We start from the raw sequence: 21,756 nt of genomic DNA, 5'->3' as shown, positions 1-21,756 counted from the left end.
CACTCTCAAGTTCCACATCATAGTGACATTCCTTTTCCTGGTGACAGGCACCATGGTTAATTAGTTTGGGATTCACTGAGCAACTCAAGGCACACTCTCCTTTCACAGGCTATGCAAGCTGCCTCACTACATTGCAAGTCTGGAAGAAAAGACCTGAAGAGGTTTAGGGTAAAACAGCCACAGGAAGGCAACTGGACAAACACTGGATTGTGATTTAGGAGACCGCAGGCAAGTCACATCACCTCTGTGCCTCAGTTTCCCCCATCTGTAAAATGAGAATAATGATGCTTACTGCCTTTGTAAAGGTGCTATTAGATATCTAATGGAAAGCCCTACGTAGGAGCTAAGTGTTACTACTACTATTTTACTGGGATTAAAAGTGGACCACCACCACCACTTTTCCTGTAGTTTGACCTCTATCTGCTCTCTTCTTTTGGACTCTGCGTAATGTCCTCTCCTCTGCTTTCTATACATAACATTGCTGAACTCGGTTAAGTATGAGAGAAAAGGTGCTTTAGAAAAAACATGAAATGAATTGTCATCAGTTGCAGGAAAAGTGTATCTCTGCATTTCTCTGGCACTGGAAATATGCCAAAGCCACTCTAAACAGCAGATCCACAGATAATAAAATGACTATGTAGTTTTTAAGTCCTTTCCTCCTCTGCTGCATACTTCAGATCAATCTTTATCATGGCTTCTCCCATCAGAACCATATCATGTAGGAGACTTTGGTAGAGTTACTTACTTGGATGTTGTGAATTCCATTCATTTTCCCAATGTGTTGTTCAATGGTCTGAACACAAGAATTGCATGTCATCCCCTCCACGGAGACTACCATGGATCTTGCCCCCAGTGACGGATCCATTCTGCTTCAGTCTTCACATTCCTGTCAGTCAAAAGGAAATATTGAGACATGAATTAAAAAGAAAAAGCAATCCAACCTCATAATGCATTAAAGGTCAAAAACAAGGTGACCCGCATAAGATTAAATAGATATTGTAACTGGGAACATATAAATTAAGTACAAGTAACAACTTGGTGGGGGCTAGGAACTGCAGAGAAACAGATGTCTAAAAAGGAATCCTTTAACCACTTACATACATCCTTTACCTTTGAATATATACTTATTAAGTATTCGGGAAGAGAAGAGTTCATACATTTAAAACTTGCTCTATGCTATAGCCAAGACAATTTAATTGCATGTATCAGTTCTGAATCACTAGTGTTCTACCTCCAAGCAAGGAGTTAAAAAAAACCCAATAAGATGTAGCTTTTGGTAATGTCAATTACCATGGAACTGGGTGAAATCTGAAGGAGAGAAGAATGCACAAGAAGAGAATTAATTCTTCCACAGATCTGTTTGTTTTACACATTATTGTGTGACTAACAAGAACAGCAGCCATATGGGATGTAGTCCTAAGAAATGAACTGGAAAAGATAGGGGGCCTTTCTGACATGTCCTTGAGGTAGCTCTACTTACTACTACTTAGCAGGATGTTGCATGCATTTCTGTTTGTGTAAATGCTAAAATGTACTGAACCAAATAATTAAATGGAAGGTAATTAAAAGTATATTTTCAAGTTTGAAAATTAAACTAGGAGAAGTAAACAAACAAAAGTAGAATTTGATGCAAAATATTTAGATTATGTAAGCCATTGGCAAAAAAAATTAAGTCATAGAAAACAAGAATAAGCTTTGAAACAAGGAGAAAAAGGGGAAGGAATTTATGTCTTTTACAAATAAAAATTACAACGGACATTTGACCAGGAAAGAGTATGAGCAATTGCTGAAGAAAAAAGTAATTAACTGCCTAATGTCTGACAGCAATGAAAACAGCAGAGTGTACAGATGATTTCAACGGGAGTGCTCATGCATTTAAAGCAAACCACAAGCTTAAGTGCTTTGCTGGTAAATGGGAATTTATTGTGAGAAAACTAAACTACAGTGTAATATTCAAAATGTTTCATAAAACTGGTTTTGCAGAGAGACTTTGCCTCCTGTAATTCATTCAGAATGAATATGCTGTTCCTCCCCATGACACAAGGGCATGAAAATATCTGGTTTTGCTTTGAAATCTACTAGAACAGCACAAAGATTGTGAAGCAACCACTTTAATATCAGGATTATCTCTTAGCTTGAACTCAGATACATGACTATCACAAGAAAAAACACAAAAGTTGAAACTCTTCTGAAGAATGCTTCATAATGAGATGAAAGGTGAGTGACACTTTGGTCTAATTAGCATCCATTTCAACAAACTAAGAATATATGTTTTTCCTCAGAAGATTTCAAAGTGAAGGGGAAATGTAACAATGAACATATCTGAAAAACACCTCGGTGTAAACTCAAAGCTTGTCTCTCTAAGGAACTTGTCTGTCAGGCAGCCACTATAGCATGGGAGAAGAGTAAATGGAATCAAAATTCAGTTTTTAAGAAGTAGGAATGGCTATATTCATCCAGCTCTCTGGAAACAAACATGACAAATGTGTGTCTTAGCTTCCTTCTTTTGCTATATAAATTGGTGGTTTTCAGCTCCATAAACGCAGCACAAAATGAATTAACTTTAAGGAATATGGGAATTTCTTAATTTGATTATTTAATAAAACTCTTGAAGTTTTAACAACTATTTCCCTCTTTACTCTTGCCTCCTCATGTTCTTTCAAGGTCAACCACAGGAATGTTCCTGCCATTTTATAGCCCTGTTGACACCCTAAGGGAATATTCAGAAAGACATCCTACTTTCCACATAATGCTGCTGCTATACAGTGAAACCTGTTTTAAGTGACCACCCAAGAGACTGATGGTACTTGGCTTCTTCATGGAGGTAGTCATTTAATGAAAGGGAGCAGAAGTGTACTCAACATGCTCCCAGTTCAAAAATACATCCCTATTCATATTCAGGAGAATGAGTCAATACACTCTTGAGCGCTCTCCTGAATAAAAATAGATTTAAACATGTTCATAACTGCTTTCCTGAATCAGGGTCAGTGTTTGTGGATACTCTACAACAGTCGGGAGAAAAGAAATGGCCTAATTAGTGGGGGAGCATCATTAGTACAAATTTCAGGTTTTTTTCTCTCCTCCTCTTTATATTACTTCTAGAAAATTTTCATAGGGAAAACAGGATCTTTAAAGTTCATCTGCACCTGCTGCTTATTTGTCACCCAAATTCAGAACCTGGTTTATTACACAACAAATAATTTCAGTAAAGATTATTTCTTTCCACAACAAACAGAGAAAAAGGATTTCAGGTGAGGAATAAACAGCAGCTCACACTTGAACTCAAACAAAAGGCCTTTTTCATCCAAACATCCTTCATAGGAAATATATATGTTTATCAGCAGAATTTTTCTCCACTTTTTTCCCTAGACATCAGTGACTAACATAGTGTGTGCATATGCTGGGATTTCCAGTAATGGAAATATTAATTCTGTAATACATTAATAAAGCTTGACATATTTATTGTTCACATTACAATTAGCTTACAATGGACCTTGCCTATCTCGCTGCCCTTATCTTCTCCAACACACTCCCTCTAAGGTGCACTTCTACACTCCCTTTATATTTCACTCACTCATGACTTTGGGTGTGCCCCCAGAATGACCTTCCCACTAATTTATGCCAACCTCCCAACTTCTCCTCCAAAAATCTCTTTAAAACCCTCTATCCTGTGATGTGCTCCAACCACAATAACCCCCACTACTCTGTCTTTGTTATTTTATTGTTCTATACTGTACTCGTTTGCATCACTCGACAGGGCAAGGTGCCTGTTACTTGCTTGGCATATACCCCCTCTACCCCCACAAACATATAGTGCTTTGTATAGTTATATAAATAACTAATAAATGCCACATAAAAATTAATGGCATGAAAAACTCTACATGTAAAGGAATTAATCTAGTGCCTTTTTAAAGGGTAAAACAGAGTAATGATGAAATGCCAGCACACAAGCATTAACATTTTTCACTTATTGAAAGGTTTTTAAGTGCAAAGCTGGTAATAGGAAAAATTATAAAGTTTCTGGCAACTAACTAAATTTTTTCATATGGCATAACTTTGCTAGAAAAAAGTTCATCTGATGATGATGCAGAACACAGTGAATATAGAGCCTCACACACCAATTTAACAATCACTTTTTAGGGTACAGTCCTACTTAAAGCACTTACTTATCTCATGACATTTAGTGCAAACATTTCAAAAGTTTTATAAATATTTAATTAGAGATGATTCTCCGATTTGTTCAATCCATACCCTTACAAAACTTGAACAACCTAGTTTAAAGTCTGGAAGACTTCTGCTACTGCAGGTTAAGGGATTGGTCTTGAAATGAGCTGAGAACATACAACAAGGTGCTGAGTGCCCTCAACAGCAACTGAAATAAGTGAAAAATGTGCAGGTTTGGGCACAAAATGACTAGAACCTGGCACCACGCTCAATCCAACTCCTCTTGAAGATAATGGGATGTTTCTGGCACTCTGCTGTAATTACAGTTAAGAAAACCTCTCTGTTTAAAGATTGACTTTCCTATGTGCTCTAAAATATGCACATCTACTCAGATTGTCTTGTAATTTGTTGTTAATGCAGAGCTCAGGTTGCCGGATAGTATCTTATGCACATCCAGAATGTCAAATTCAGCAAAATTCAAACCCCTGAAAACCAGAAAATACAAAGTTAAGGTATACTCCAAGACAACCTTAACTCTGACCTCTTTGAGCAATATTCTGGTACATTCTTAACGCATACTTGCACTCTGCCTTTGCAGATATTGCAGAACACTCAGGAAAAGGGTACATGACCACTATAAGACAGTGTCTAATGCCTGTGGCATTATGCCCCATATTCTTCATAGTAATATTATGATATGAATATGGCATAATTATGATGTATTTTGTGCAAGACAAGGCACCTGAGATATCGTTGGAAAGGTTATGATTTACTGAATATGATTATAATATTTATATGCATGTGTCATTTTTGTATCTGAAGTTAGAAATGTTATCTATGCACCTATTACAAATATGTTTACAGCTGGGGAATAGTCATTAGACAGAATGCAATCAGTCTAAATTGATGGCTGGAAAGGGCCATTAGGAAAAACAATAGGTCATAGAAGATGCTAATCTTTCTCCAGGAAAGGCTTCCTGTGGATGCTGCAAACAGCCTCTAAGGCTGCAGGGTCATGTGATCAAGTCACCTGATACTGGACTCCATGATAATACTAGTATTTTTCCACTGACCGGAGGTGGGAATCACACTGGAAGACAAAGGATTCCCGCCATATGTAAAACCTATTTAAGGTAGGGGAATAACATAATCAGGGTTGGTTCTTCATTGCATCTTCGCCCAAGATGACTGCTGTAAACATATAAGAAACAAAGACTGAATAAGGGGAGAAGGACTGAGCCCAGGCTGGAAGATTGTCTAGACTGCAAATGAAATATCTGAAGATTTAAGCTGCAGGCAAGTGCAGCTGGCCATCAAGTATCTCTGCAATCTGCCTAAAACATTATTTAGGGTGAGAAATTACTACTTGTAACCAGGTTTCAGAGTAGCAGCCGTGTTAGTCTGTATCCGCAAAAAGAAAAGGAGGACTTGTGGTAGCTGTAGCTCACGAAAGCTTATGCTCAAATAAATTTGTTAGTCTCTAAGGTGCCACAAGTCCTCCTTTACTTGTAACCAGTTTCTTAGTATCTTAAACTTAGATTGCGTTTTTGTTTTATTTGCTGGATAATCTGCTTTGATCTGTTTGTTATCCCTTATAATCACTTAAAATCTCTTTTGCAGTAATAAACTTGTTTTTGTTTTCTCTAAAACCCAGTGTGTGGAATTCATAACTGGGGTGCAAAAAGCTGTTGCATATCTCTCTCCACATTGAGGGAGGGGCAAATTTCATGAGCTTACGCTGTATAGTTCTCTGTGCAGTGCAAGATGGTACAATTTTGGGTCTAACCTCTAGAGGGGGGCATGCACTTGAGTACTGGGCAATTCCTTCACTGTGTCTTTTCATGCAGAGCTAATCTCAGCATGTGTGTGTGTTTCTGCAGCTGGGTGTGTCCCTACCTGTATGTGTGCTGGTAAAGTGCAGTCTGAAGCCTGAGGGAGGGCTTGGCTAACTTGCCTCAGAAATACAGCGTGAAGGGAGCCCAAGCTGGTGGGTCAGGCAGGCTCAGTGGTACCCCAGTCCCAGGTAGCACCTTGGAGGGGAGGGAAACCTGTAAGAATGCCTTCTCTTTGGTAAAGACAAAACTCATGTTTAGGCGAGCTGTACTGAACAGGAGCTACCTACACCTGCCCTACACTGAAACATTTAGCCCACAGAAACACCACCACAGCTGCTAAATTTTTAAAAACCTTCACTCCCTTTTATAACCCCTTCACCCTTATGCACAGGATGCCATTTAACACTATATTTATCATTAAACCCACAGAGCAGTCTCATTTGAGGCCTCGCTGCTCATAAGCCCCATGGTAAGTGACACTAAGCTACTGAGACAACTACAGAACTTTCTGATCCTACAGATCATCTCTGAAATGAGGCATGCTAATTTCTCAAGGAATACATGCATCTTCTGACTTTGATCACACAAATGGGGAGTGGGGGGGGGGGAGGGGAGGGTTTCAGATCCCTTCCCCCACAAATGGGCAGAGACCCCCAGATCTCCTCCTACCACAATCACAACTATGCCAAGCTGCTTCCTCCAACTACACAACACATTGTATTCACAGCGGGAGTGAATACACATAATTCCCAGGGGCTATTGCCAGGTCCAGAGTCAGAGTTAAAGACTCATTGACAGTGGTTTGAGCATTGGCCTGTTAAACCAAGGGTTGTGAGTTCAATCCTTGAGGGGGCCATTTAGGGATCTGGGCCAAAAATTGGGGATTGGTCCTGCTTTGAGCAGGGGGTTGGACTAGATGACCTCCTGAGGTCCCTTCCAACTCTGATATTCTATGATTCTATGATTCTATGTATCTTAACTTTATATTTCCTGGTTTTCAGAGGTTCGGTTTTGCTGAACAAGACATTCTGGAAGGATAGGAGATACCAAAAGGCAACCTTAACTCCATGTTAACAAAGCTTCTTTTTTGTCAGTGAACTGATTTCAAAGGGGGGTTGGATCAGGCCTCGTCTGAATACCATCAGCAACATTTTTTGGTATTCATTTTCAGCCAGAATTTCCTTTAAAAATCTATAGCAGTGGTTTTCAGTCTGTGACCCGCAAACCCCTAGGTGTCCACAGGCTACGTCTAAGATTTCCAAAGGGGTTCGTACTGCCATTCAAAATTTTTTAGAGGTCTATAAATAAAAAAAGGTTATAAAAACCACAGATATATAGATTCAAATTATTCTTAAAATTCTTCAAGCTAGAATTTTGCCAAAGCTTTATTTCATTTCAACAAAACAGAATGGTAAATCAGATCTGAGTTTGTCCATAATTTACAAACTGCTCAGTATTTCTGCAAAGAAGATTATGATCAGTGTGATCTTATGCAATAGAACCTTGGCACCATTGAGGTTTATAACTATATTCTGTCCAGTTTGTGTATGTTACTTGCTTCCTTGTAGTTGCAAGATTACTATTTAAAAGATACAACCTGAAATGAAAAAGTAAAGAGCAAAACTAGCCACAAACCACTGAATGCCAAACTGCTGCACAAATGCCCTTGAACAGATTTCTAAACTAGGTACAGCACAATTTCCCTGAATTTAGTACTCTGCATCTAGTTTCTGATGGGGTTAATTCCCAGCCTCAGGTCAGGATTGGCAGAGAGTGAGGTTAGGTAAACTGAATGCAACATAACTCAAGACCCTTTGCTCACAACATACATCACCTGTAACATTAATTTCTAGTTATATTAGGGTTTTAGTATTTTTGGAATGTGAGAAAGGTACAAGAAAATTAATCTTTACAGTCACTTGCTACTGGTGTTTATGGGTCAAAATAGGACCCATATTTAACTTTCACAACAAGCATAAAAACTAGTTGGAAGTGTTGAGACTTTCTGGATTTGCTTTCCTTACATTTCCTCTGAAATCCTCAATTAAGACTAGCTAATCTCTCTAAACTTTAACACCAACTTTCCATGATAGGTATCTAACAGCGCAGTTTTTGATCAAGGCATCTGCCAAACTCAGAGCCGCATGCAGCAAACGTTAGCCAAGAGGCAGGGAAAAATCTTAAAAGCCACAAGACCCTTAAAAACCTGGCTCTATGATTTAACATTTCTGCCACAGACATCAACAGTGGGTATGAGCCGTGCTCCTACTTTTAATTACTCAGACTTTCACCAGAACTGTACAGTGTTTATACCACATGCTTCTTGCAAAAATCATTTAAAATAGATTATTCTGGTTTCATCCTCTCATCCCAACCAAGACTGGTTTGCAAGGGCAACAGGTAGAAGCAGGACTCCAAACTCCTCAAAGTTGGAGGATCAGAAATGACAAAAGTTACCTTTGCCTTTGGTCCTGCTGCTGGGGATTGGTTTGGGAAGAGAAGATGATGTTAGGCAGGAAGCTATTTTCTCTCTCTCCTGGTCTCATTGCTAGAGAAGACAGGGTCAGTCTGCTGACTGCAGAGTCTGCAGGGAATGTGGGGCCCCAAGCAGCCACTGGCTCTGTTTGTACTTAGGGCTAGTGTAGAAGTCAGTATTAACACTTGCATGAACTAGAATAATCATGAGCTACTACCTCAGAGAGCCAAACAACAAAAATGAATAAATAGGTGGAACAAACAGAAGACATTTTATTCTTCTACAACTACTACAAAAACAAGAATTCTGAGATCAGTAGTGCGAAAGGGGCTAAGAACAATGCACACAAATGATAGTCAGCAGATCTATTGCTTGACACGCAGTATAATCACAACTGGCACAATAATTATTGACTGCACCCCATGTGATGGGTCCTCATCTTTCATCTAGTAGTCTCATTTTTCATTAGTAATTTTTAGCTATGGGGAGTCTGCTCGTGTTTTTTTTTTTTTATTTAACACAAGTCAAAATGCCTAATGATGCTTAATAAGCTTCTTTCATGGTAGCCTCTCCACAACTGTTATGCACTGAAATGCTAATCCATTAATAAAGATTCTGTGCATTAGGAATGATAAAAAAAGGCAAACAGAACAGTGTGTTAAGATATGGTAACATAAAGAATCGTGCCAAGAGGCATGAAGGAGTTACAATCCATTGACATGAGTTCCTGATAAGCCACAGCCTTATTTCTGAATTTTTCAGTCCAAGTTATTTAGCATAGCCTTCCATAGCTATATCTGTTGGGGGGGGGGGGGTGAGGGAGAGAAGAGAAGGGAATTCCAGCATTTCAAAGCCTAAAACAGCTGCCTGGTTTAGAAAATGTTAAGGTCAGTCACAACTCTTCAACACAGATGTCAGCCAATCACCCAGCCAAACCCCTCACCTCTTGAACCTTCTTTTTAAAAGCCCATATATAAAAAATGCCAGTAACATAGGACTGATACTCAGAAGGAAGTTGTGTTTTGTAAACAACACTATGGACTTCTGGAATGCAATTAGTTTGCAAAATTGCACATATGCCACAGGCATGATTTTTTCCCTGGAATTATGGGATCAGGGGAAATATTAACTGTTAAAGTTAAATTTTAGGCTGTTCAGTATAAATCTGTAAAGTTGCATTATATGTAGATACAAGCAAACCAGCAGTATTACTTTAATGCTTTATAAAATATGTTATTTATCAAAACCATTATATAATACAACCAATTCAGTTAGCACCCTTATTGATAATAGAGGTGGGTAAAATTCACCAAACAAAAAATCTAATTTGGCGTCAACCGAAATTATTCGTGAATTTAGGTCAAATTCAGCAAATAGTGTCAGACAAAAAAAGAAGAAAAAATAACCCTGAAAGCCAAAAAAGACTTATTTCAAAACTCAGTTCAAAATTTACCTTGGTTTATTGAAAAAATTAAAGGATAAAAAACATCCAAAAATTACATGGAATTTAAAAAAATATGTTTGTTTCTAATTGAACTTAATATTTTGTTTAACCCAAAAACAATTGTTTGAGAGATTTTTTGGTGCAGACACCAAACCAAAAAAATCAATTATTTGTCGATAGCTCTAACAGAGGCAATGGCTAAACTCTCTTTTTAGCCAAGAGGGAGCTGTCTCTTCACCTCACACTTGAAAAGCAACTATAATAGCACTATCTAAAAACACCCGTTATTTTAAAAATTGACTACATTGCTTTAAGTAATTGAAAAATAAATTTAATAACCATTAAATAATTTATTAAAAAATTCCTAGAGCTTAAAAGCTGCGTAACAATAAATATAAAAAATGCTGAAAATAAATCACAATATCAGTTTTTGAAAAGCAAGAGTTTACAATATGGAATTGTTACATGAACATTCATAGTAACAGCTGTGATGGTAGATTAATACTGAACAGTATCTGACTATTATATCTTGTAGTCAATATTATCTCAAATAAGGATAAAATAGATGACAAACCAAAGAACAAATAAGTAACATATCAAGAGGAAGCATGTTCTAACAGTTAAAAGACATGATGAAGTCAGAAGATCTGTGTTCTATTCTGGGTTTTGCCATAGATTTCCTGTGTGGCAAGTCAACCTGCATTTCCCTATTTTTAAAACAGGGACAAAGGGTGAAAAAGAAAAACAGTGCAGCTTTCCCACCATACAGGGGTGCAGCAAGGCCTGATACAGGCATGTTAGTAAAGTGCTTTGAGACATTCAGATGTGGAAGGAATTAATTTGATTACAGCCAGGCATCCAATCATGACCTCCTAGCAGGGTTGCCAACTTTCTGATCACACAAAACCGAACACCCCTGCCCTGCCCCTTCTCCGAGGCCCCATCCATGCACCACCCCACTCCAGCCCCCCACTCAGTCACTCACTCTTCCCCACCCTCACTCACTTTCACCAGGCTGGGCCAGGGGATTGGGGTGCAGGAGGGGGCTCTGGGCTGGGCCAGGGGGTTGGGGTGCAGGGGGATGAGGCCAGGGATGAGGCGTTTGGGGTGCAGGAGGGGGTTCCTGGCTGGAGCAGGGGGCTGGAGCAGGTCCTGGTGGCGCCTACCGCGGCTTCGAGGAAGCGGCCGCCAGATCCCTGCAGTCTCTAGGCACATAGGCGGCCAGGCAGCTTTGTGCAGTGCGCGCTGCCTTCGCGCCCACAGGCACCGCCCCTCGCCACTCCCATTGGTCATGGTTCCTGGCCAATGGGAGCTGTGGAGCTGGTACTCGGGGCAGGGACAGCAGGTGGAGCCTCCCAGTCCCTGCCCATCTGGACCTGGCAGCCGCTTTTACAGAAGCAGCGCAAAGCCAGGGTAGGTAGGGATCCTGCCTTAGCCCTGGGCCCCCAGTGTGATGCCGACCGGAGCCACCAGGGTCCCTTTTCAACCGGGTGTTCTGGTTGAAAAACAGACACCTGGCAACCCTACCACCTATACGGCTAGTTTTCATACTGTCTGTCCAGCATAATATCTAAATAAATTAATCTCAAGATTATGTCACTCCAGTTTGATGGGTTTGAAGGTGTACATTTCATGTTCAGAAAAAGACTTTTCCTCCAAAAAGGATCCTCACCAGGAGCAGAATATAACTCCAATGGACTTTCACAAATTCTATCAAGAAGGGCAGACTTTTTTTGTTGTTGTTAAAACTTTGAGGCCTTCTTCGTATACCATAATTAATTAGTAAAAAGCACAAGATTTTTGCTTTGCAGTTCATGTGAAAAAAAGTTTCCCTAACATAAAGATACTGAAGAATTTTTAAGAGCTCTAGTCATTCCTGATATGGATTACTAAGTTGGCTGAAGTTTTGTCAGAAATTGATTTTATATATATATATATATATATATATATATATATATAAAAGCTATTTTTTGTACGAAGGTAATGCGTATAGGCCCAAATTAACATCAGGGCCCCATTGTGCTAAGCACTCCACAGGCACTTACTTCCAAACCAACCAGACAAGTGGGAGCAGAAACAGTGGGGATGTGACTTGCCAAAGGTTACACATCAGGTGATCAGCAGCACTGCAATTAGAATCCAGGTCTTCTCACTTGTGCCAATGCCCTATCTGTTGGACTATACAGCCTCTCATTTAGGTTCTCCAATTCCTTTCAGGGTGCTAAAGTCATATATAGACCCAAGGGAAGAAGTTCACCCTTAGATTAGACAATGTTATTAGATCTTTACGACGTACTTATTGTTATGCATTCCCTTGTTAAGAGATATTTATGATAAGAACAGTATTTATCAGAGGCCTGCAATCAAAACCAGGGTTAATGTGACTTGTTGCAAATGGTTGACAACATTCATTTGATTATTTTTATTATTTGATTTACTTGCACCCAAATCTAAAGGTGACAGGTAAAGAAGCATTTTCAAATAAAACTGATTTTTAAAGTTATGTCTATTGAACACTGATTGACTGTGATAATCTAGTCTGACATCCCATACTTCTGACATGCAAGAAGAACATAAGAATGGCCATACTGGGTCAGATCAATGGTCCATCTAGCCCAGCCTGATACCTGAAAGGGAATGAACAGAACAGGCAATCATCCAGTCCCAGCATCTGTCAGTCAGAGGCTTAGGGTAACTCAGAGTGTGGCGTTGCATCCCTGACCAGCTTGGCTAATAGCCACTGATGGACCTAACCTCCAGGAATTTATCTAATTATTTGTTTAATCCAGTTATAGTTTTGGCATTCACACCATCCCCTGGCAAACAGGTCCACAGGCTGACTGAGTGTTGTGTGAAGAAGTACTTCCCTTTGTTCAAAATCGGCTGCCTCTTAGTTTCATTGTCTGACCCCTGGTTATGTGAGAAGAGTTTCCCAGGGCTCTGTATGGCACGGTCTACCCTAATCCGAGAGCCACAGTTTTTACTGAGACAGATCTTAAAGCCATACTCTCTGCTCCAGTTTCATGTAGTTATTTTGTCAGAGCTGCTACACCCACTGGGGTGGAGTCCCCTGCACAGGGTACCCAGCTGCTGTAACTCTGCAGGGCAGGTGGGGTGGCGAACCAGCAGCCCCGGCTTCTTAACCAAATGCTCTAACCACTACACCACCTCCAGTTACAGGTGTTTGTGCACGTTGTGCCACTACTCATTTACTCCAATGCTAGATGGAGCACTCCACACTGAGACCTGGAATCTGCATAGGGTGCACCTCCTTATTGATTAGCAGCAAGTCATGTTGTGGAAATTAGTGGACCATGCTGTACCATGACACAATATGGCCATCCTTGTCTATAACAATTCAAATTTTCATTCTTCATAAACCCTGATCATTCTCTTGGCATTAGGTACACACACTATTTGAGGCAGAATGACAAAAGATAATACAGGTAGTGACAAAATACTGTATTTCGCACTTGGACAATTTGTATAGCCTAAATTTTCAAGTGTGCCTGGTGATTTGGGGTGCCAACTTTTTTGGATACTCATGTTGAGACATTTTAAAGGAGTCTGATCTTCAGAGAACAAGTGTTAGTACTTAAAATTAGGCCCCTTCAAGGTGTTATTAACTAGACATCCAAAAATGAAAAGTACCCAAAAAGTCACTGATCCATTTTGAAAATGTAGGCCTACATTTTAAAAACATTAACTCAGTCTCAAAACCCCACTGTCAGGTAGGGAAGTATCCCCATTTTACAAATGGGAAAACTGAAACACAACATTATGTGAGGTGCTGGATGTCATGCAGCAATGTATGGCATATCAGTAACCAGAACCTGGTAGTTCCTAACTCAGTATGTTTAACTACTAGCTGATTCTATCTACCAAAATAAAAGATATCAGAAGCATGATAAAATTATTTTTAATTAAGAGCATTAAATTGTTTGAAAATGAGATGTGCACCTAAACCAGGATCTGCTGGTTCCTGGAAAATACAGCTCCTAACTGGATGGAGCTTCTTGGAAATGTCACTTTTGACCTCGATTTTTGACAACACAATATATGAAAAGAAATGACAATTCTTTTAGAGTAAATATCCAAGAGAAGTAGAAGGCATATTTTTGCAACATCAAACTTTTTCCAAGAGACGTGCAGAAAAAGAAAGGAGAAGAGTCATCTTTGAAAGCAGTTCATTTTATTTTTCCTCTCATCTATGCCTGTTAGCGAAGACCAGGAAAAAGAAATTACTTTCTGACTTTTGAAGATATCTTCCAGTTATGCTGTATCCTGCTAAACTGTTTCTTTTATCAGGAAAAGGAGTCTGTTTCTTGGTATAAAATCCAAACTAAGGCAGACAGAAGATGCTGCCAGTTCAGATAGCAATTATTCTGATAGGGTGGGGTCATGCTTAAAGACAGCAAGATAAGCAAGAGCTTGGGAACCTATGCAGTTTCCACTCACAGCTCACTCTCTCCTTCTGGCAGAGCGACCAGAGACGAAGACAACTCACTCATCTATCCTATCATGTAGGAACTTCCAATGTCATGAAACTGAAACTGTTCTTGTGGTAAGTACCCTTTTATTAGAATAAGGATGTTATAAAAATCCTAGGATAGGGTATGATACCATCTTCCTCTTCTTCACATATGGCCAAAACAACAGTTTGAACCTAATTTAAACAAAAAACAAACACAAATTTACATCTGAATTAGGGCTTGTCTACACTGGCACTTTACAGCGCTGCAACTTTCTTGCTCAGGGGTGTGAAAAAACACTCCCCTGAGCACTACAAATTTCAGCGCTGTGAAGTGCCAGTGTAGATACTGCATCAGCACTGAGAGCCAGGCTCCTTGTGGAGGTGGGTTTTTTAGAGCACTGGGAGAACTCTCTCCCAGCGCTATGCCACGACTACACAAGCCACGTTAAAGCGCTGCCGTGGCAGCGCTTTAACATTGCCAGTGAAGACGTGCCCTAAGTCACAAGGTTCTACACTCAGTACTACTTCTAAGGGTAGAAACGTCTGGTTGAAGCTGAAAAGGAACTTTGTGACCACAATTTCTTCCTAGTGATAATATTAAATGAAGACAAACTCTCCATTAAATAGCCTGCGACATGCTAATTATGTTATATAATTTGGCTAGCACAAATATTAATAATTAATCCTTATACTCCTGTGTTCAAGATACATCTTACCCTCATTTCACATGTGGGGACAGATACCAAAGTTAAATGACATGTCCAAAGCCACACAGTGAGTTGAGGAGTAGCCATGTTAGTCTATTTCAGCAAAAACGAGGAGTCTTGTGGCACCTTAAAGACTAACAAATTTATTAGAGCATAAGCTTTTGTGGGCTATGACCCACTTCTTCAGATGTATAGAGTGAAAATTACAGTGGGCAGGCATAAATATACAGCACAAGAAAAGATGGGAGTTGCCTTACCAAGCGGGCGGTTAAAATGCTCTCCCACTGGTTTGTGATATATGCCATCATTTGCCAGCAATACCCCTCTGCCATGTACATTGGCCAAACAGGACAGTCTCTAAACAAAAGAATAAATGGACACAAAGCAGACATCAAGAATTATAACATTCAAAAACCAGTGGGAGAACATTCTAACTTCCTTCAACACTCAATTTCAGACTTAAAAGTGGCCATTCTTCAACAAACAACTTCAAAAACAGACTTCAACCACAAACTGCAGAACTGGAATTTGTTTGCAAACTTGACACCATCAAATTAGGCCTGAATAAAGACTGGGAATGGCTGGGTCACTACAAGAAGTAATCTCCCATCAACTGTGAAGTATGTGCCATCCATCCTGATGGAATTGGCATCGTTAGCACTACAAAAAGTAATTTTTACTCTGTTGACATTCACACCTTCTTGTCAACTATTGGGAATGGGACACATGCACCCTGATTGAATCACTGACCCCTCACTTGGTAAGGCAACTCCAATCTTTTCTTGTGCTGTATATTTATGCCTGCCTACTGTAATTTTCACTTCATACATCTGAAGAAGTGGGTCATAGCCCACGAAAGCTTATGCTCTAATAAATTTGTTAGTCTTTAAGGTGCCATGAGACTCCTCGTTGTTTTTACAGTGAGCTGAGAGTGACAGAGCCAGGATTTTAACTTTTGAGTTCCTGATTCCCAATCATGTCAATCACTATACCATTGTTTATTGAACTGTTCCACCCCATCATCTTCAAATCCATATGGTAGGACATATTCTACCAGCTATAAGAAGCAACAATACTGAAAATTAATTTTTAAAAACCTTCCTGGGGCATTTTTAAACTCCCATAAGAAGGGACCATTCTAATGAATTAGAAGGCCCACCCAGATGGTTTTCAAAACTTCTCTGGCTTATGTTATGTTGGGTTTTTTTTTGCATTAATATGATTTGCTAATCTCTAGATGCATTCAAACAACCATAAACACATAAGCGTTAAACAACTGCTACCCCATGGTTACTCAAAACAACTAAGGTCTGGTCTACACAAAAAAAATTAGGTCAGTTTACTATGTCAATCAGGGATATAAAAAATCCACACCCCTGAGCAGCATAATAAAGCTAACCTAAGTCCCCACGTAGACAGTGCTAGGCCTAAGGAAGAATTCTTCTGTAGACCCAGCTATCACCTCTCGGAGAGGTGGATTACCTATGGCGACAAGAGAATCCCTCCTGTTGGCATAGGCACCGTCTACACTGAAGTGCTCTAGTGGGCACAGATGTATCATTTTAAGTGTAGACAAGCCCTAAAATATGTTACCTCTCTGACCAAAGAGATACCAGTTCTCCTAAGCAACTAAATCTGTATGCCTTTGTAAACAGATGAGTCTTGCAGCATGCCATGAATATTGAACTTGGCTTCTGTGGGACCAATGCTGTACATTACTTTACTTTCTTTCAATAGAAACTCAGAAAATAGATAGCATTTGTAGAGCAACAGACTGTTACCATCTTAAGTTCCAAATCATGGTCATTTGTGAGATGGAATAAATCTGAAAAGTACCTTCCACTTTGTGGAATGTAGGCTGAAGGATTATCTCCTGTATCAAGACTGTAGTGGGTCAAACTACAATATGGTCTTATTGATACATTTAGAAGGACACAGGCTACCTATAAACTCAAGGGCATTTTTTATCTGCAGTAGCTCAGACAAGAAGCTCATTCTACAAGGAATGATTAAAGTCTGATGATGGTAGAGGCAAGATCTGGCTGAAGCGTCATCTGTAAATCAAAATCCTATTTAGCATTTGAAAAGTATGCCAAGTAGCATATATAATTATATACTAAAGTTTAAGATCGTAATCATTACACCAGCAGGCAAGCAGTGTCTAGTGAGTAACTTGTAATACAAGATTATCAAGTACACATTTATAAAACTGTATTAATCAGACTTTGTTTTAGAGATAAAAAATGGTTGAACTCAAAACCAAGGGATTGTTCCAACTGTAGACCCTCTACAAACAAAGAAGATTTAGGACTTGCCATCACAAACAAGCAGCATGTCAGTCTAAGGGAGGCAGTTTCTACCATTAATTTAAATAGAAACAACTAGGATGCAAGAAACCAAAAGGTTCTCAATCCATCGCTGCTGTGCTGGAAGAAAGTCAAAAGCATCACCACCTTATATACAAGCTTGGCCGCAAATGGCATTTGTAAGGCACCCGATAGCTTTTTATTGTACTTTTTATTATATTCTTTACTGTGTAATATCCTTAGAAATGCCTTTCTCTGCCAGTTTTTATCCTTTCCCATTATTCTTCTCCCTGTATTTTACAAAACACAAAACAATACTACTTCCTTGTTTGTACATCAACACCATCAATGAAGTCAGCATAATACTAGAAAGAGGCTGGCTCTGCAACTGCAGAATACCAAATAGTGAAGATACTCTCAGTGGCTGAGTAGCTGGTTTATCGTAAATATTTAGACTCCACAGGACCTTTGCCACTAGACTGAGGTACTGTAGGCTTCATTATTTGGTCTGATTGTCTCTCTAGGTTGGATTCCAAATACCACATTTTCTCCAAGGGACTCACTAAAAAGTGTTTGAAATAAGTGGTTGAGGAGACACGAAGGGAAAGAACTTATATTTCTCAAAGGCAATTTTCCCTGTAGAAGAGGAAAAGAAGCTGTAATCTGGCAGAGAGAGATAACAGAGAGATACAGCGCCACAACCAGTTAAGCCACCGTTCCTAACGTGCAAACAGTGAATTTTGAAAGTAGAAAAATCACAAATGGCATCAAATGAAGTTTGAAGGGTCCAAAATATAATCACTCAACTGCATGTTACTATGTGGACATTAAAAAAAAAAAAAAAAAGTCAGTCATGTTAAACGAAGGCTGCAAGACTGCTAAAATCCCAGACTCTCAACTGGGTGTCCCACCTAAAATAAACTAAGGGCTTGTATTTTCTGTTTTATCCTTGTGATCAATAAGGATACATAGCACATATACAAACACTGACCATTTTTTTAAGTTTTGTACAAATATTCATCCTCAAAATACCTTTGGGAGGGTCAACACCTCAATTTACAGCTGGCAAAAATTAAGAGAGGTCAGTGGATTTATCTGAAATCATACAGCTGGTTGGAACAGAATCCCAAAGGTATTACACTAGTATTCTGTTTACTGCTAGAGATAAATCTGGGTTTATAAACCAGTGATTCCTTATTTATACGTATTCATATTTATTATTTGTATTATGGTAGCATGAAAGACGTGTTAGAAACTGCATGAAAAAAAAATATGTGGCCCCTACCTCAAAGACATTACAATCTGCAAAGATACAAAACAGGCAAAGGTTGGGCAAAAGGGGTATAGTACACAAGGTATGTGATCAGGCTGATAACAGGCACATGTCTTGTTAGGACCAGGTTGCCAGCTATGTTGTAATTTATTATTTCTAGTTGTTAAAGCATTTCTTTGTAAAATTACAGAAGTGGAGTTTTTTGAGTAGTCTGGAGGGAAAGTTACACCAGAGCTTGCCAGTGAGGCTAGCCAAATTGAACTTTTTGGTCTTTACTGGCAAATGATTACATGCACTGCTCTTATCTATGCAGTAATGTAACTAGATAGTCCAGGGATAACAGCACATCCTAAACGCACATCTAAGTTTTGTGAGACTCTCAACTGGTTATGTTTCACATTGCTTGAATTAAAAACTGAAAAAATCCAGATATTAACAAATCCTGCCTGAGTTATACAAACTATGAAAAATCCTTTCAGGGCTTCTAGCTCTTTATAAGATGCACATCAGAAAGTATACATGGCAAATATTTTTACTTCAGTTCAAACAAGAGCTTAATAAAACTTGAGATCAATTAATAGCAAATCCTGTTTCTTGCTTCTATCCTTCCCAGCAACCACTGCCGACAATAGCAAATGGAGGGTTTTGGACAATATGAATATAGCCCAAATAGGACCATTCTAAACATCAAGGAATAGAATGCATCTTAATTATGTGGGTATATAATAAGACTAACAGAGGCGCCTTATTTTTTAGATTAGTCTCAAAATACTAACAAGAACAATGCATAATTAATTATCCAAGCATAAATAAAAATATGAGAACAGTAAGAACAGTAAATGACATGTTTTGCCTGTTCACCACCTGCGGGAGAGGCAGGTGGACTTTCACTATCCAAGCTGGGAGAAATAAAAGAAAATAAAACAAAATACACCATCCAAATCTGCATAAGAGATGTATAGATTTTATGAACGCTTTAATAATCTAGAGTGTTACCAATAAAAGTGAAGAGTCATGTTTGATTATGGCATGTTATTAAGCCAGGAGTAACCTTCTAATCACCACCTTATATTTCCCGAAATTACCTGGATCATCCTGAAAGACCAGATGGATCGGGTAATATCTTTTACTGGACCAACTTCTGTTAAGAGACAAGCTTTTGAGCTTACACTGAGCTCTTCTTCAGCCCTTACTGAAATAGAGCTTTGTGTATACTAGAAAGTTTCTCTTTCACCAAGGGAAGTAAAAGATATTACTTGACCCACCTTGTGTCCCTCATACCCTGGGACCAACAGCTTCAACAATCCTGCATGGATCATCCTGGCCATACCTAGTCATACATACCTGTAGGAGATGCGAAGGAGAGATAGAGGGGAGGCTTCTCCTGCTGGCATAGCCCCTCACACCAGCGGCAGGTCTAATGCATTCTCCCTCCCGACCTCCCCCAACATACATACAGCTCAAACATTTTGCGGGATGGGAAAACTGTCCCCCCGCCCAATGTTCCTGGAGCGCCCACCACGGCCAGCAGCTCAGCGACCCAGAGAGCGGAGCGGCGGGAGGAGCTGTCACCAGAGCCCGGGGCTGCTGGGCCTGAGGAGCGCGCTGCCCGCAGTCACAGCTTCCCCCACCCCACGCCAGAGCCGGGCTGAAGCCCACCACAGCGCGGGGGGCAGCAGTGACCAAGGCAGACTGGGGAAGGAGATACGCGCGATGACCAGCTTGTCTGGGAACGGGCCCCTCAGCGCCGGGCGAGGGAACGCGCGCGCGCGCACACGCACTCACCCAGCAGCGCTCCGCCAGCAGAGCTCCGGCTCCTCAACAGCTGCGCTAGCCACTCCCGCCCCCCAGCGCGGCAGCGGAGACTCCGCCCCCTGACAGCCCCGCCCCGCTACCATTGCCAGCCACTCTGCGCCGTCCCCGTGCAGAAAGCCACGTGACAGAACTCGGGCTAGTCCCCCGATCACGTGACAAGGGAGTGACTGAAGCTGTACCGGAGCCTCAAGGGAAAGGGGCCCCATGACCCGGAGTCCCCAGCTCTGCGAGAAAGGGGAAGGGTGGAACATTTTCAGTCAAGCGTTTTTGCTACAGCAAGGCCTTGGCGACATCGCAGTCACAGGACTGTAGAGGAAGTCTGATTCTCTCCCCCCGCCCCAATACCATTTCTGGTCAAGTAGCTGTGGTTTAGTTTTTTGAAGCAGAATGAAACATCACAGGTTAATTTAAGGATCTCGTTTACAAAAATCAAAGCTCCGCGAGCAATGGGGGAACAAGGTCATTTCGTTCAAATTTTTCAAGGAAGTGGGAGTGGAGTTCTGTGGCAAGAAGGGTGAACCCAGCACACGACATAGAAGAAGAGGAGGAGGTGGTGATTAAGGCAGATTGCTGCCCTGGTTTATTTTTCTAAAAGTGATTACAGTTTAGAAACCTACTGTAACCTCAGCATATGAGGGTGGGTGTCATACAGTACTCCCATTAGAGAAGGGTGTCTTAGGAAGAGGCTATATTCAGGGACTTCCATTCTTCCCAGTTTTCACTTTAGCACCTTTCCGCAGAAGTGTATACAAATTTCTTTTAAATTAAGTACTGTGTTTTGACCTTCATACGCACACTGTTACGGTTCCTTTACCAGATACCCCAAAAAGGAAGCAGTACAACTATATTAATAAAAAGAAAAGGAGTACTTGTAGCACCTTAGAGACTAACATTTATTTGAGCATAAGCTTTCGTGAGCTACAGCTCACAAAAGCTTATGCTCAAATAAATTTGTTAGTCTCCAAGGTGCCACAAGTACTCCTTTTCTTTTTGTGAATACAGACTAACACAGCTGCTACTCCAAAAACTATATTAATGTATTTTAGCACCACAGTTGAGGGTGGGGGAAAGACAGGGGGCACATGCCCTACACACCTCTGTGATCTTAGTGCAGTGAATTGTACCAGTAAACATATTAAGAGCTACTAAAATTTGTTTATAAAATACTCCTTTTGGGATATAACTTAAAAATCAGAAGGGATCAGGTATCAAAGTCTTAAACCACTAATGTCATATACCTGCAAAGTGAAAAAGGGCCCTAT

General features: G+C 40.1%; 1 protein-coding gene across 5 annotated transcripts in view; it reads right to left on the bottom strand.

Annotated features, from left to right (window-relative positions):
- ATP7A (ATPase copper transporting alpha) overlaps positions 1 to 20,640 on the bottom strand; it is a 58,907-nt gene extending 38,267 nt beyond the window's left edge. Inside the window, exons 1-3 of one of the 5 annotated variants that reach the window (XM_043523165.1) lie at positions 20,465 to 20,569; positions 746 to 886; positions 154 to 265 (exon numbers count right to left, since the gene is read on the bottom strand). In XM_043523165.1, coding sequence (XP_043379100.1) covers positions 154 to 265; positions 746 to 765 — 132 coding nt within the window. In that variant the 5' untranslated portion in view covers positions 766 to 886; positions 20,465 to 20,569. Of the gene's footprint in view, positions 1 to 153; positions 266 to 745; positions 887 to 15,357; positions 15,454 to 20,023 lie in introns of those variants that run through there. The other 4 variants (XM_043523166.1, XM_037909816.2, XM_037909817.2 and 1 more) reach the window with 4 other exon arrangements.
- Between the last annotated feature and the right edge of the window lie 1,116 nt (positions 20,641 to 21,756).

This window comes from Chelonia mydas, chromosome 9, assembly GCF_015237465.2.
Source record: "Chelonia mydas isolate rCheMyd1 chromosome 9, rCheMyd1.pri.v2, whole genome shotgun sequence".
NCBI classification, from domain to species: Eukaryota; Metazoa; Chordata; order Testudines; family Cheloniidae; genus Chelonia; species Chelonia mydas.
Note: the sequence above shows the minus strand (reverse complement) of the source record. Positions and strands in the feature narration are given on the sequence as shown.